Source organism: Ictidomys tridecemlineatus, chromosome 3, assembly GCF_052094955.1.
Source record: "Ictidomys tridecemlineatus isolate mIctTri1 chromosome 3, mIctTri1.hap1, whole genome shotgun sequence".
Classification (NCBI taxonomy): domain Eukaryota; kingdom Metazoa; phylum Chordata; class Mammalia; order Rodentia; family Sciuridae; genus Ictidomys; species Ictidomys tridecemlineatus.
This window is the reverse complement of record NC_135479.1, coordinates 37,489,414-37,503,035: the sequence shown is the minus strand read 5'-3', so window position 1 is coordinate 37,503,035 and position 13,622 is coordinate 37,489,414. Positions and strand designations below refer to the sequence as shown.

General features: G+C 46.2%; 1 protein-coding gene across 3 annotated transcripts; it reads right to left on the bottom strand.

Annotated features, from left to right (window-relative positions):
* Positions 1-202: 202 nt before the first annotated feature.
* Rad51d (RAD51 paralog D) lies at positions 203-13,209 on the bottom strand. 3 transcript variants are annotated; one of them, XR_005726421.2, is made up of 10 exons: positions 12,877-13,209; positions 12,471-12,532; positions 12,235-12,353; positions 6,791-6,872; positions 6,552-6,686; positions 5,965-6,060; positions 4,727-4,817; positions 4,547-4,651; positions 1,071-1,238; positions 203-909 (listed from the first exon to the last, which is right to left on the bottom strand). XR_005726421.2 is itself a non-coding variant. In XM_040269131.2 (10 exons), exons 1-10 carry the CDS (start codon positions 12,956-12,958, stop codon positions 826-828), a joined length of 1,023 nt encoding a protein of 340 aa, XP_040125065.1. In that variant the 5' UTR covers positions 12,959-13,209; the 3' UTR covers positions 203-825. The 3 variants fall into 3 exon arrangements, 2 of the variants coding, with proteins under 2 accessions (XP_040125065.1, XP_005327816.1); XM_040269131.2 differs by lacking the exon at positions 4,727-4,817 and adding an exon at positions 4,818-4,941 and having other exon boundaries at positions 4,547-4,617; XM_005327759.5 differs by having other exon boundaries at positions 4,547-4,617; positions 12,877-13,208.
* Positions 13,210-13,622: the final 413 nt, after the last annotated feature.

Below are 13,622 nucleotides of genomic sequence, written 5' to 3'. Positions count from 1 at the left end.
ACGGTTCAGCACCTCTGGTTACTCTATACTGTGGAAGGGCCCCACAGGGCACCATGCATATTAAACAAGTGGCTGGATTCACCAGGAGCAGGTCATTGCCTTCCTTCTTGTTAAATTATATCCCTGGGACAGCAGCAAGCTCACATTCTAGTCATGGTGATGCATGCAGGTGTGTGAAACCAAATCAGCAGGAGCAAAGGAATAATCATTCTTTGGGGGCTTTACTGGGAGAAACTGAAAAACAACCTTGGGGGGGTGGTTCTGGAGCTCAGGGAATTGTCTTTTACATATACTTTTAAGAGAAGAACCTAGATGAAGAATTATTTTTGCATTTATGAGGTTATTTCCATCCAGTAACTCAGAGGCAGCTGACGGGAAAGGAAGCCCATCCTACAGATGGAAAAACAGAGACAAAAAAAAGAGGAAGAGAGGGAGGCAAGCTAGTGGCTCTCTGGCCCGATCATTGTGCTAGGACTGAGCACAAGATCTGATGGTGATACACAGGAGTATTCTTCCATTTACTAGTATGGCCTCTGCAGTGATGCCCAGGGTGAACTCAGCTTCCATTGGAAATATAGAAAGTGGATGCAGAGGGAGGAAATGTGGCACCAGCATGGACCTGTGCATCCTCCACGGCAGCTTTCTCTTGGCCTGTGGCTCTAAGAGTCTCCATAGAGATTGAAGCTCAGGAAACTGAGCCTGTTCTTTGGGCCAGTCTGAGAACTTCTGCAGTCCCAGGTGCAGGCTGGCAGTAAACAGCAACATTACTAAGAAGGAAAGGTAGGGGACTGTGATGCCTCCTCCTGTCCCAATCAACAGCATCAGTCATGTCTGCTCTCCCTGAAACACTGGGCTCTGCTCTGGAGTCTCCCAGGTCCCAATGTCCACCACTTCCTGGAACCCTGTTGGCTGGAAGAAGAGACAGAGGGAAGGGTAAGTTGAGTTAAGCAACCCACGTGGGTAGACCTATTCCACAGTTTCAGCATCAGAGAATTCAGTAAGATACTTGTGGGCATGGAAACCTCCCTCCAGGGCCCAAGGTCACTGGCGCTCCCCTGGGGCTGGCTCACCTGACGTGGAGACTTGGTCAGAGACACTGTGCGCTGGCTGCTGCCTGATGCTCCTGTACCCTCAATTATGTCCAGAAGAATTCGGGTGCTGGGCACAAAGCTCCAGGAACGTCCAAGAGCAGGTTTGAACTTACCACTGTCCCTGTCCCGGGTCATGTGGTTGGTCACCTGCAGAAAGGCTTATAGATCCATAATGCTAGTACAGAGGACATCTGCTCCTACTGCTTCAATTTATGGATGGGAAAAGTGAGGCCTGGCATAGACAGATGACTCCCCCAAGGCTCTATAACTTCATGGCAGGTCTGGGACTAGATCATAGGGCTCCTGACCTGGACCCAGCTCTCTCTGCTAAAACCTTCAAGCCTCAAGCCTAACCCCCAACTAGAAGGCAATGTGGCACCTGTTTGGGAAAAAGCAGTGCTAGTCACACTTTCCCATAGGGAAGTTACTGGTGGGCTTGCAGCCACTATACCCCCAACCCAGCAAATGGGCATCCAGAGACCATGTCCACCCAGCCCTTTGTAATATACCTGTGTGTTTATGGGGGCAAGAGGAGTTCTGTCTTTTTTTTTTTTTTTTTTTTTTGGTGGTACTGGGTATTGAATCCAGGGCATCAGGCATGCTAGGCAAGCATTCTACCACTGAGCTATGCCCCCTGCCCTGAGAGAGTCGTCTGGTTTGATACCAGGGGCACTTAATCACTGCGTCACATCACATTTCCAGCCCTTTTTTTTAATGTTAATGTGCAAATATATTTCATACCCAAATTCATACAAGATGATTCAAATACTAGATGTACAATGATCTGTGACTGACTAAACAGACACATAAACAAGAAAGTTACAAGCACAATGCAAGCATGAAAAAGCTGTTGAATTCCTGTTTTAAAACTGACTTTTCACCTAAACTACAGTTCCTGCGGCCCAAAGCAAAGTATAACTGTATTTGTGTATGTTTGGGAAATAATAGTTTGACCTGTATTGGTCACTTGTGCTCTGATGGGGGACAGAAACCCTGAGTATTCACAGAAATATTTATAATATTCTTGATATCATTCATTTATATCTAAGTGGGATCATAAGCAAATATTTACATGCTAAATCATACCTTTCTTATCATTAACAATCAAGCCTTTAAAATGTGACCTCAGAAATATTTTCAAATAACGTGAAAGAATAGCTAAAAGGACTAATATGAAAACAAGGTGTAGTGGTCCACATCTGTAATCCCAGTTATTTGTGAGGCTGAGGCAGGAGGATCAAAAGTTCCAGCCTAGCCTAGACAACTTAATGAGACCTTATCTCACAATAAAATTTAAAAAGGGCTGGACATGGGGCAGGGGTTGTGGCTTAGTGGTAGAGCACTTGCATAATATGTTTGAGGCACTGGGTTCTATCCTCAGTACCACATAAAAAAAATATATATATAAATAAAATAAAATTATTTTAATAAGGGGGGTCCAGCATTTTTTATTTTGAGATAGGATCTCAATAAGTTGCTTAGGGCCTCACCAAATTGCTGAGGCTGGCCTCAAACTTGCAATCTTCCTTCCTTAGCCTCCCGAGTCACTGGGATTGTAGGCATGCACAGCACAAGTTTTTGAATAGGAGTCCTAATCTGGTGGATCGGCTCCCATAGAGGCATGCAAGTGTGATAGCCTCTAGAGGCTAGGGCTTGTTCATCACTGAATCCCTACTGCCTATTCTGGAGTCTGGCACACAGAAGGTGCTTACAGACATCCAAAAGCCAGGAAAGCAAGGCCCCAAGAACTTGTATTTGAATAAAAGGATAGGAAAACAGATCCTTCTACACTGCCAGTGAGAATACAAATTAGTATAACCTTCCACAAAATGTGGAAATGTTGCTTCTAGACATTTATTTATTTATTTGGTGGGGGGGTACTGTAGATTGAACACAGAGGTGCTTAACCACTGAGCCATATCCTCAGGCTTTTTAAAATTTTTATTTATAGACAGGGTATCACTAGGTTGCTTAGGGCCTCGCTAAGTGGCTGAGGCTAGCCTGGAACTTGTGACCTTCTTGCCTCAGCCTCCCAAGCCACTGGGATTACAGGTGTGTGCCACAGTGCCTGGCCCATGAGTTATTTTTCATGGGCACAGAATTTCAGTTTTATAAGATGAAAACAGCCATGGAGATGGACAGTGATAAGGGTACATTACAAATGTATTTTATACCACTTATCATAACATAATTTTAAAAACTGGGAAAAACATGCATAGCTCCTAGGAAGAATGTGAGTTGAAGGCCACCAGAGTGAGAATCTATCTCAAAAAAAAAAAAAAAGAAAAGGAAAAACCTGCTAAAAATGCCAGTCTTAAAGATCTATGTAAGAACAAGGGAGATGGACTGAAATGGTAATTTTTTATGGTTTCTTAAACAAGTTTACTTTAGTTAGAAGGTTAGTTAAAAGTATAACTTTAGCCGGGAGCAGCAATGCACATCTGTAATACCTGCAGCTTGGGAGGCTGAGACAGGAAGATCGTGAGTTCAAAGCCAACCTCGGCAAGGGTGAGGTGCTCAGCAACTTAATGAGACCCTGTCTCTAATAAAATACACAATTGGGCTGGGGATGTGGCTCAGTGGTTGAATGCCCCCGAGTTCAATTCCTGGAAACCCCTCACCCCCCAAAAAAGTATAAATATATATACAAAGAAAAAAGATTTTATGGAGATAAAATATAATTAAGTTTCTGTGGATATGGAGATTGATTACAAGTTTGAATTTTATATTTAATTACTTTTTAAATCTTCCTATGAGAAGCATGAAGACTTTAAAAACTGCTTCTAGCCAGGCATAATGGTGTATGCCTGTAATACCAGTGACCTGGGAGGCTGAGGCAGAAGGATGGCAAGTTTGAGGCCAGCCTCAATAACTTAGCAAGACCCCAATCTCGAAATAAATAAATAAAACAGAAAAAGGATGGGATGTGCCTCAGTGGTAGAGTGCCCCTGAGATCAATTCCCAGTAATAATAAAAAAAAAAGAAAGAAAGAAAGAATGAATGAATGAAAACAAAAAATAAACTGCTTCCTGAGCAGAAAAAGTTACTTTAACAACAAAATGATCCATTATAGGAAAAACTGGAGAAAGGAAAACCATAGGGACAGAAAAATTACGAGGTTGTCTGGGATCAAGGGACCTTTGGGTAGGATAACAAGATTGGATACAACTGTATTTATTAGTCAAACTTCAAACAAGGAAGAGCTACTCTATGTAAATTATACCTCAATAAACATGACTTAAAAAAAGAAAAAGAAAAACAAATTGGTTCCTAATCCTCCTGGCTATTAATGGTCCAGTTTCTTCCCTTTCAGTCCAGAGCTCCAGCTGACCTGGGGAAATTGGGCTATATCCCTTTCCTAAAGGGTTTACTCTGGGTTCAGAGCTGCCATTTAAGGGAAATGAAGAGTTAGCTGTAACTGCAAATTAAATTTGTAGGCTGAGCCTCTTCCTCACCACCACTGCCATGCTGAGCTCCCGGGCCAGGGTCTTCAGCTCTCGGGCCAGCTGCATCATCAAGGCCAAGCCTGAGGGAGGAGAAGGAGAGGACAAGGGATAGGGCTGGCCGGGGGTCGGACTCCAGAGTCAGGAGATGAGGGTCCGTCCGCTCCCCTCAAGCTCTGCCACAGCACTCACCATCTCTCTGCTGACCTCCCAGAAGTGGGGAGACCACTGCAGTGACCGAGTCCACAATCACCACCTTCACAGTCCCTGAAGAACACCTCACCTGGAGGGATTTGGGGGAAGCAGCCACTATGAACCAGTGGCCTCTTGGGCAGGGCACCCGTTGCAGGACAAGCTTGCACATCCATCAGAAGCTGGTCAGAAACAAGCTCTCCATTCCAAGTAAGCTGCACGGGCATCACAGAATTCCAGCAATGCTTTCCCCGACCCAGCTGAGTGCCTAACAGACTTCACTGAAGACTTGGGTGGGCAGAGGGGGTTTAAATCACAGGATGTGGCAAATGCTCCTTCATAAATTCCCATTCAGAGGACTGTGGTCAGCTCTGGGTTCTCTCACGTCCTGTTTCCCACCAACCATCCTCTTAGGACCTTCTCCTTTTCTGACTCACTCCTCATCTCTCTCCTACTCACTTCCACCCCAAATTCCCAACTTCTTTCACTGAAGAGTTTGCTTTCTCTTTATTTCATTGCCTCTTTCTAGATCATTCCTCCAAAGCCTCCTTTCCCATAGCTAAAGTGGTTCCAAATAAAGACAGCTCTTTAAGAAGAGCTCTGATGCCATCTTTCAAACCACAAGCATTAACATCCTCCTGGTTCCTTGGGCCTAGGTTGTGTTCCAGGATTCCTTTCTCTTCTCCCTTACTTCTTATATTCTGATTCTGTTTCTACAACACTGGCCTGAATGTGGATGTGGATGTGTGAAGAGAAGACACTTGAGGATATAGCAGCCACTTAGCAATCATGAGGGGATGAACAAGAGAATCAGACATACAGCCTCGTCCCCTGATGTTCTGGAGTGGCCAACCTCCATAACTCATGTGAGATAATTAGATGTCCTTAAAGTTCAAGTCTGTCAAACAATCTCTATTACTTGCAGCTGAAATCATTTCTATTTGGTTTTAGTGGTTTTATTCGTCTCTTCATCTCTTTAGTGCAGAGATGAAGAGACGAATACAACATAATCCTTGTATTCAAGGAAATTACTGTTTAGCAGGGATGGGGAATACGTAAACAATAAGGCATATGAAATAAGTACTAAGGAATTCCACTTTGGGAGTGGCACACACAGCTGACGTCATCAGATTGTACATATGTATTCCCAAAGAGAGTCTGTAATAGGATATCTGCCCACATACAGACGGTACCTGGAGAGCAGAGTAAAACAAGGAAGGGCAGGACAGAAGCCTCACCTGTTGGGTCACAGTGCCTCGGAGGTCCTGCAGCACATCCAGCATCTGAAAGATGTCAAATGCACGCACCACCTGGATCCTCTGGAGAGCTCTTGCCTGTAGGGATGGGAAAGAAATGTAGAGGCTTGGGATAGATGGATCAGGGGGCTGAGGAAGGTAATGAAGAGGAATTATAAGGCTGAGAAGGGGAAGAGGCACTCAGACTTGGGTTTTGTCCAAGGGGCTAGATCTGCCTGGGTATTGAACTATAACATATTTGCAACTTGGTGGGAAAGAGATACAACTGATTGATGATATCTGCCATGGGCAAGAAATGGGTTGGAAACAGATGTTGGGTGATTGCCAGCTCTGATTAGAATATGCAAGGAGCTGGGAGGGATTCCTGGAAGAACTGTCCCAGTGGCATGCAAGCTGGGAAGATGACACTAACAGAGCAAGCTTGAGGGACACAGGAAGTATCAACAGAACCTCAAATTTCAAAGCAAGAAATGACTGTTCACTGAAACAGCCCACATTTTTGCAGTGTAGGGGACAATAGGGTCTTCTAGTCAAGAGTCTCACAGGAACCCAACCGTCCTGCCCCTTACCTGTTCCTCTTCATCCTGGGTCCTAGGCTGAAGTAGCTGGAGGAGGCGAGAAGCTGTCAGCCCTCCATTAGAATCAATGTATAGGACGTTTTGCTGCAGGCCATGGGCCACATTTGCAGCCACACAAAGACATACCTTAAGAGAGAATGGGCCATCAGGTGAACCTGAGCCCTCAGAAAGGGAAGGTCTGATTAGGCACTCACCTCTACCAGTCTTCCTGGCTTCTGCCTCACACATACCTGGGTTTTGCCACTACCTGGGCCTCCTACAATTTCAGTCACTTCTCCTGTATACAGACCAGCATCAAGCAGTTTGTCCAAGCTGATGGCAGAAGAGAAATCAATCATGAGGTTGGGGGGGAAAAAAAGAGAAGAAAAGACCTTCCTTCCAAGCACTGGTTCTGTTCAGAGATGTCCCAGTCATCTCTGGCTAGGAGCTCCTCTCTCTAGCAGAGCAAAAGCTTTTAATTTTTATTAGGTCCAATTTATCATTTTTTTTTTGACAGTGCTGTGTGAATTTTTTTAATGGATTATACTTCTAGTGTCAAGTCTAAGGCTTTTGCCTAGCCTCAGATCCCCAAGATTTTTCTAAAAGCTAAAGAAATTTATGTTTTACATTTAAATTCATGATCCATCTTTAGTCTTTTTTTTCCCCCTTTTTTTCTTTTTTGGTACCAGGGACTGAACCCAAGGATGCTTAATCAAGGAACCACATCCACAGCCCTTTTTATTTAGATGGGGTCTTGCTAGGTTGCTTAGAGCCTCACTAAGTTGCTTTGAACTCATAATCCTCCTGCCTCAGCCTCCCGAGTCACTGGGATTACAGATGTCTGCCACCATGCCTGGCTCATTTTTAGTCAATTTTTATATCAAGTATGAAATTTAGATTTTTTATGTCCAATAGCTCTAGTATAATTTGTTTAAAAGGCTATCTTTCCTTTTTGCTTCTGTATCTTTGTCAAAATAATTTTTTAAAAAATTTTTTTTTTAGCTGGCGATGGATCTCCATTTCATTTACTTATATGTGGTTCTGAGAATCGGACCCAGCGCCCCACACATGCCAGTCAAGTGCTCTACCTGAGCCACAACCCCAACTTGAGTCATTCATTTTTTATCTCTCTCATCAGCAATTTTTAATTTCTCACAGGCAAATCCTACACAATCTTTTGACTCATACCTAAGTATTTCATTTTCTTTGGTGCAACTCTAAATGGTACTGTTTTTAATTTCAGTTTCCACATGTTCATTGAGAATATAAAGAAATGCAATTGATTTTTATGTGATGTTGTACTCCGCAACCTTGCTGAACTCCATTATTTGTTCTAGGAGTTTGTAATTATCTGCTTGTTTGTCTGTCTCCCTCATCTGGTAAGAGCACCCTGGGGCAAGGACCAGGCCTTGTGCCTGCTACATCACCAACATTAGCACATGCCCCAGACCTGAGAGGCACACAATAAAGGTTACTAGAGAAATGATAATAGAACAAGGCTGTTGTTTTATTTAGTTCCTGTATAGTCAACACTCAGGCTCTGCAAGCCTTGGGATAAACTTTAAGAAGCAGACAATTCCTAAGCCAGGTTCTGTCCTTGTACCACCATAAAACAGATCACCCTCCTTGCCCTGCCTGGTATGGGGCTGAAGCTTCATCTGAGCCACAGCCTGTACCACATGCATCCCTTTTCTGATGCTGCAATCATCTTCACAGACTCCAGGCCTCTGAAAATGGTTCTTAAAGACCTCCCATGACCTACCTATGACCTGCAACCTGCAACGTGTCAGGCAGCACTCTAGTAATTGTCCCTTCTATTTCAAACCCAGGGACCACAGGTTTCTGCCAGTCAAAATCCTTCTGGTTAACACTCCAGCCTTATGGCTTCTTGGAATAACTGTGCTCACACCGTCTCTGTTTAACAAGCACCTGTTTAATACACATCCAAGCTCCAGCACTCCTGGATCCCATCCCTCCCACTAAGATCTGGGAAGCTCCAGTTTCATTCCATTGTGGTCACCAGATCAGCAGTATCTGCCACACTCCAGAATGGCTAGAAATGCAAGATCCCGTTTCCCCTATCTTGACCTACTGATCAAATATTCTGGCAGTGGACCCACATCTAGGTTTCAATAAGAACTCCAGGTGATTTTGATGCATTTTACTAGTCATTCTCAATCCTTCCCATTATAGGGAAAGGTTTTGTTTTTGTTTGAGATGGGGTCTTGCCATGTTGCTTATGAGTCTCAAAGTTGGGGGCTCAAGCAATCTTACTACCTAAGCCTTTGGGGTAGCTGGGACTACAGGGGCATACCACCACACTTACCTTCCAGGGAAGTGTTATGTTGTGGGTTTTTTGTTTTGTTTTGTTTTGTTTTGGTGGTGCCGGGAATTGAACCCAGGGCCATGCACATGCTAGGCAAGCACTCTACCAACTTAGATAAATCCCCAGCCTGGTTTCCCCCCCCCCCCATTATTGGTTGTTTGTTTTCTTTTTTTGGGTGGGGGTGGGTAACAGGGAATTAAATATGGGCACTTAACCACTGAGCTACACGCCCAGCCCTTTTTTTGTTTTTTGACATGCCAGGCAGCACTCTTGTAATTGTCCCACTTTAGCAAGGCATTTGCTAAAGTTGCTTTAGGGCCATGCTAAATTTCTGAGGCTGGCCTCAAACTTGTCATCCTCCTGCCTCAGCCTTCCAAATCACTGGGACTACAGATGTGCCACCACACCTGGCTCCAGGGAAGTTTTTAAAAAGATGCCTTTATCAGCAGTTCCTCAAACTTATCCACCCACTAGAGTCAGGTGGGAGTTTCAAAAACAAAAATAAAAACACTGATGCCTGGGTCCCACCCCCAAGGAATACTACTGGTCTCGGGGGAGGCTTGTGCTTGGGATGTTGATAAGTTCCCCAGGGGATTCTAATGCACAGACAAGTTTAGGAATCACTGGCTTAGATCAATTAAGTTAGAATTTGTAGAAGTGAGACCTAAGCCTGAGTTTCTTTTTGAGTCACCCAGGCAATTCTAATGTGCAGCCAGGATTCAATCAGTGGGCTTAACTCTAGTCAAGAACCAACCACATCCTTGGTTGCCTTGTTCAGCCTACATGAGCTATTCCCAAATCCACCTGTGTTCCTTTCCATGTTTCCTCCAATTATGTAGAGGACCTTCCTACCAATATATTCCATATCCCTCTAGCAGCACAGCAGCATGAAAAAGAACCCCTGGCCACCACTGCCTAGGATGCCAGTGATTGCTGGGGTTTATCCTCTATCTTTTCCTCTGAATTACCTTTCAATCACTCTTTCAATTATTCATCCAAACATCACCTGAATCCCTCATATTTCCTGAAGGCCTTATTATAAAATGAGGGGGTACAGAGATGAACAGACAAAGCTCTTGCTTGAATGGAACCACCTTCTCTCTGATGAATCTAGTTTTTCCAAGGTACATTACCTTCTCTATTACTCTGCCAAGATTCACATTGCCCACAGCACAAAGGCTCTGAGAACGCTTACAACAAAGAAACCTGCTTAACTGGAGTCAATCAGGCATTTCTCAAACTTCTGACATAGGAATTCCCTCCCCGCAGCCAAGTTTTAAAGTTATATCCATTAACTGCCCACGGTGCACTGGGAGGAGGTCATCTTTGACTCTTCATATCTGTATCCTACCTGTTAGTATAATTCTTCTTCAGTATGTTGCCAAATCTCACTTGTCCTGGATCAGACTCATACACCCTGCATCGGCACCACCAGACCCCTGCTTGATCTTTCTCAGTTCATCTACCCTGCACAGCTCTACCCCACTGCCTGGAACTCTACTTTCACAATGCCCTCCCACCTGGAAGAAGGCAACACAGCAGATCAGTTAGGCTGTTAGACAGGACCTCAAGTGCCCAGTCTGGTAAAGTAAGATCTTCAGCAAATCATTTAACCCAAGTCACAATTTATTCATCAAGAAAAAGATTTTTTTTTTTTTTTTTTGGTACAGGGTATTAAACCCAGGTGCTCTTTACCTTTTTATTTTGAAACAGGGTCTCCCTAAGTTGCCAGGCTGACTTTGAGCTTGCAATTTTCCTGCCTCAGCCTCCCAAGTAGCTGGGATTACTGATGTGCATCACCGAGCCCAGCTAAAATGATGATTTTAAAGGCAAGGCACTCACTCAATAGTGGTTGTGAAGAACAAATGACATAATGTATCAGGAATTGCTAAGCACTCGGGGAAAGTCCATCTATTCCTCAGGGCCAAGACCCTGCTTATCCAGGGTCTTCCTGCACTCTGATCTGCACCTGCTAGTAACCTATCAGCTTGCCATTCGACTGCTCCCTCTGTGTATGTTGGTTTAAAAGCTTCTGAAGCCCAGAGGCCAATCTGCTTCCTGTTAATCACTCCCTCCGTGGGGCTGCTTCCCTGTGTGCATCCACATGTCTTCTATTCATGTTTTCCTCCTATACACACTATATGCCATACTCCTAAGAGCAGGAGCCTTGCCTCACTCGCATATGTATTCTCTGCATGTGTCTGGCACCCACTAGTTTGGATTACAAACTCATACCCCAAACCAGTGAGAGCAAGCACCATGCTGTATGAACCTTGCCAACAGAATGTGTTATGGAAACAGTAAGGGCCAGCCAGACCAATCCAAAGGCCTTTGTGGTGGCAGAGCTATTCATCAAGCTCTGCACAAACAGGCCAGAAGAGAGATCAGTCTGACTTGGCCAGAAAGCGCCTGTTGTCTTCCAAGTCTTTCCTAACCTAAAAGACATGGCACAATGTAACTGCTCCTTCTGGTGAGCTCCCCTGTTCTCTATGACTGCAGAGTGTAGCAAAGGCACCAGGTTCTGGGTCAGATACCCGTGGACTTGAGCCTTATCTCTGCTACTTGCTCTTCTTAGGCTAATGCAAGGGGAACTAACAATCTCTATCTTGCAGTTTCACTGGAGAGATATCCTATAGGCAGCGACTACATGCACAAGCTCTAGGTAAATGTTAATCCTGCTCTGTTCTCTCTTGCCCTACCTTTAAGTGACATGGAAGGTAGGGCGGATTCTAATATGCTGAATAACAATGAGAGGCGAGGGACATCCTACTCGCCCTCCTTCACTAGCAATTTAAATAAGGGGCACTCCATCTCCGAGCTAAATCCTCAGACCATTTTATTTTTTATTTTGAGACAGGATTTGGCTAAATTGCCCAGCTGGCCTTGAACTTGTGAATCTTCCACCTCTGCCTCCCAAGTAGATGGGATTACAAACCTGGGCCACTGTGCCCAGCTGATACTGCAGACATCTTGTATTGTTTGACAGTAGATCTTACCAGGGGTAATTTTCCACGCAAGGGACATTTAGCCATGTCTGGAGACATTTTTGATTGTCACAACTGCAGGGAGGGGAGGTACTACTGGCATCTGGTGGGTAGAGGTCAGGCATACTGCTAGACATATTCCAAAGCACAGCACAGCCCCCACCCCAATAAATAATTACCTGTCCTAGAGTATCAATAGTGTTAAGGCTGAGAAACCCTATAACCTTGTTCTAAGATAAAAGAACTCAGAAGTCCCAATGCCTCTCCTTCACATCTGTCTATATACTGCTCCCACTCCAGCCTTCAAAAACCCTGCTCTCTCTTGATCCAAGCACTGAACGTTCTTCTGTCTCTGGCTTTTTTTTATCCAAATACGTGTACAAACCTTCCAATGCCGGTGGACAGGATGGCAGTGGAGGTCTTCATTTCCTCATAGAGATCCGCGCCATTGGAAGGGAAAGCTGAGAACTGAGCCAGCAACACACGCCTCAGGGCAACCAGGGCCTGCCAAAAGGGTAGGCACTCATACCACTCAGTACCGAGCCACCCACGGGGCTTCCCAGGTCCTCACTGGAACTCACTGCTCCCGAGGCTTAAGGGGCGTGGAGATCTCGAGCTCACCTTGTATGACAAGCTACACTTCTGAGCTACCTCCTCCAGGTCTGCCGCAGCCAGGTCCACCACTAAAAACAAAACACGTGCAGGTGATTGTCGCCCGGGCAGCCCGGGCTTCCCGCGTTGGTTTCCCTGCTCTGTGATTCGGGGGTGCACTCTGCCTCTGCGCAGGCAGTCTCAGGAGGCCTGCGTGAAGTCTCAGCCATTGGGCCCGGCACACAGTAGGGCTCCTCCCCGGGGCCCGGGTTTGGCTCCCGCACTCCCAACCTTTCCAGAAGTGTATGGGGAGTGGCCCTTCAGTGAGAAGGCAGCACCCCCTGCGGGTATGGCAGGGGACGCGGGTCCCGCCCGAGGCTTGTGCCCAGGCTGTGTGCTGGGCGCGCGGCTGCCGGACACGCGCCCACACGGTCACCTGTCTTGATGCCACGGCTCTTCAGAAGCTGGACCATCTCCTGGGTGAGGCCCGGGCACAGTCCAGCTCTGAGCACGCCCATGTCCCTGCAGGCCGGGGACGGTCCGACGGGCTCCGGCACTGTTCGTCACGTGGGTACCGCGGGACCCTCTCCAGACGCCGCTTCGCATCCGCTTTCGGGAGAGGGCCCTGGTGCGCCGACTGCGCAAGGAGGAGGCAAGGCAGCAGCAAAGCAGGGGGAGGCCCACCTGCCCTCCAGGATCGCCTGGGACTCCCGGCGCCCCGGGGCCCGCTCTCCTCCGCTTCCGGATTCCGGGCTCGCGCGCGCGACGTGAGCTTGGCCTACAGCGCCATCTGCTGGCAGCACGGGCAGATCCACGGCGGCGAACCTAGCCGGACCCGGGCGCCCAGTTCCTGCTCCCATGAGCAGCGGGACTCTGCCTGCCACTCGACTCTGGGCGCTAGGAGCCTCCCACATTCAGCTGCATTCGGCTCCCAACTTCTTCGCCAACACACGCGCCAACCTTCTAAAGAAGGTTGAACGCCAGCTTCTGTTTCAAACGCTGGGGACACAAAGTTAAGCAAGATAGACAATCCCATCCCCTCAAGGAGTTTACATATTATTGAGGGAGACTGACAGGGAAAAGGAATCAAAGACATCAATCAGATCCTTACAGATTACATAACAGGTGCTAAGATGCAGCAATGTGCATCGAAGTCACCTGCTTCTCTGTATTTTCCCAAAA

What these genes read in the sequence shown, in the direction of transcription:
- Rad51d (XM_040269131.2), bottom strand. Translation starts at nt 12,958, where the DNA reads ATGGGCGTGCTCAGAGCTGGACTGTGCCCGGGCCTCACCCAGGAGATG. An exon ending in CAGGTAGTGGCAAAACCCAG is followed by an intron (nt 6,687 to 6,790) that starts GTATGTGTGAGG and finishes TTCTCTCTTAAG; the next exon opens with GTATGTCTTTGTGTGGCTGC. An exon ending in AGCTCAGCATGGCAGTGGTG is followed by an intron (nt 1,239 to 4,546) that starts GTGAGGAAGAGG and finishes GCCTTTCTGCAG; the next exon opens with GTGACCAACCACATGACCCG.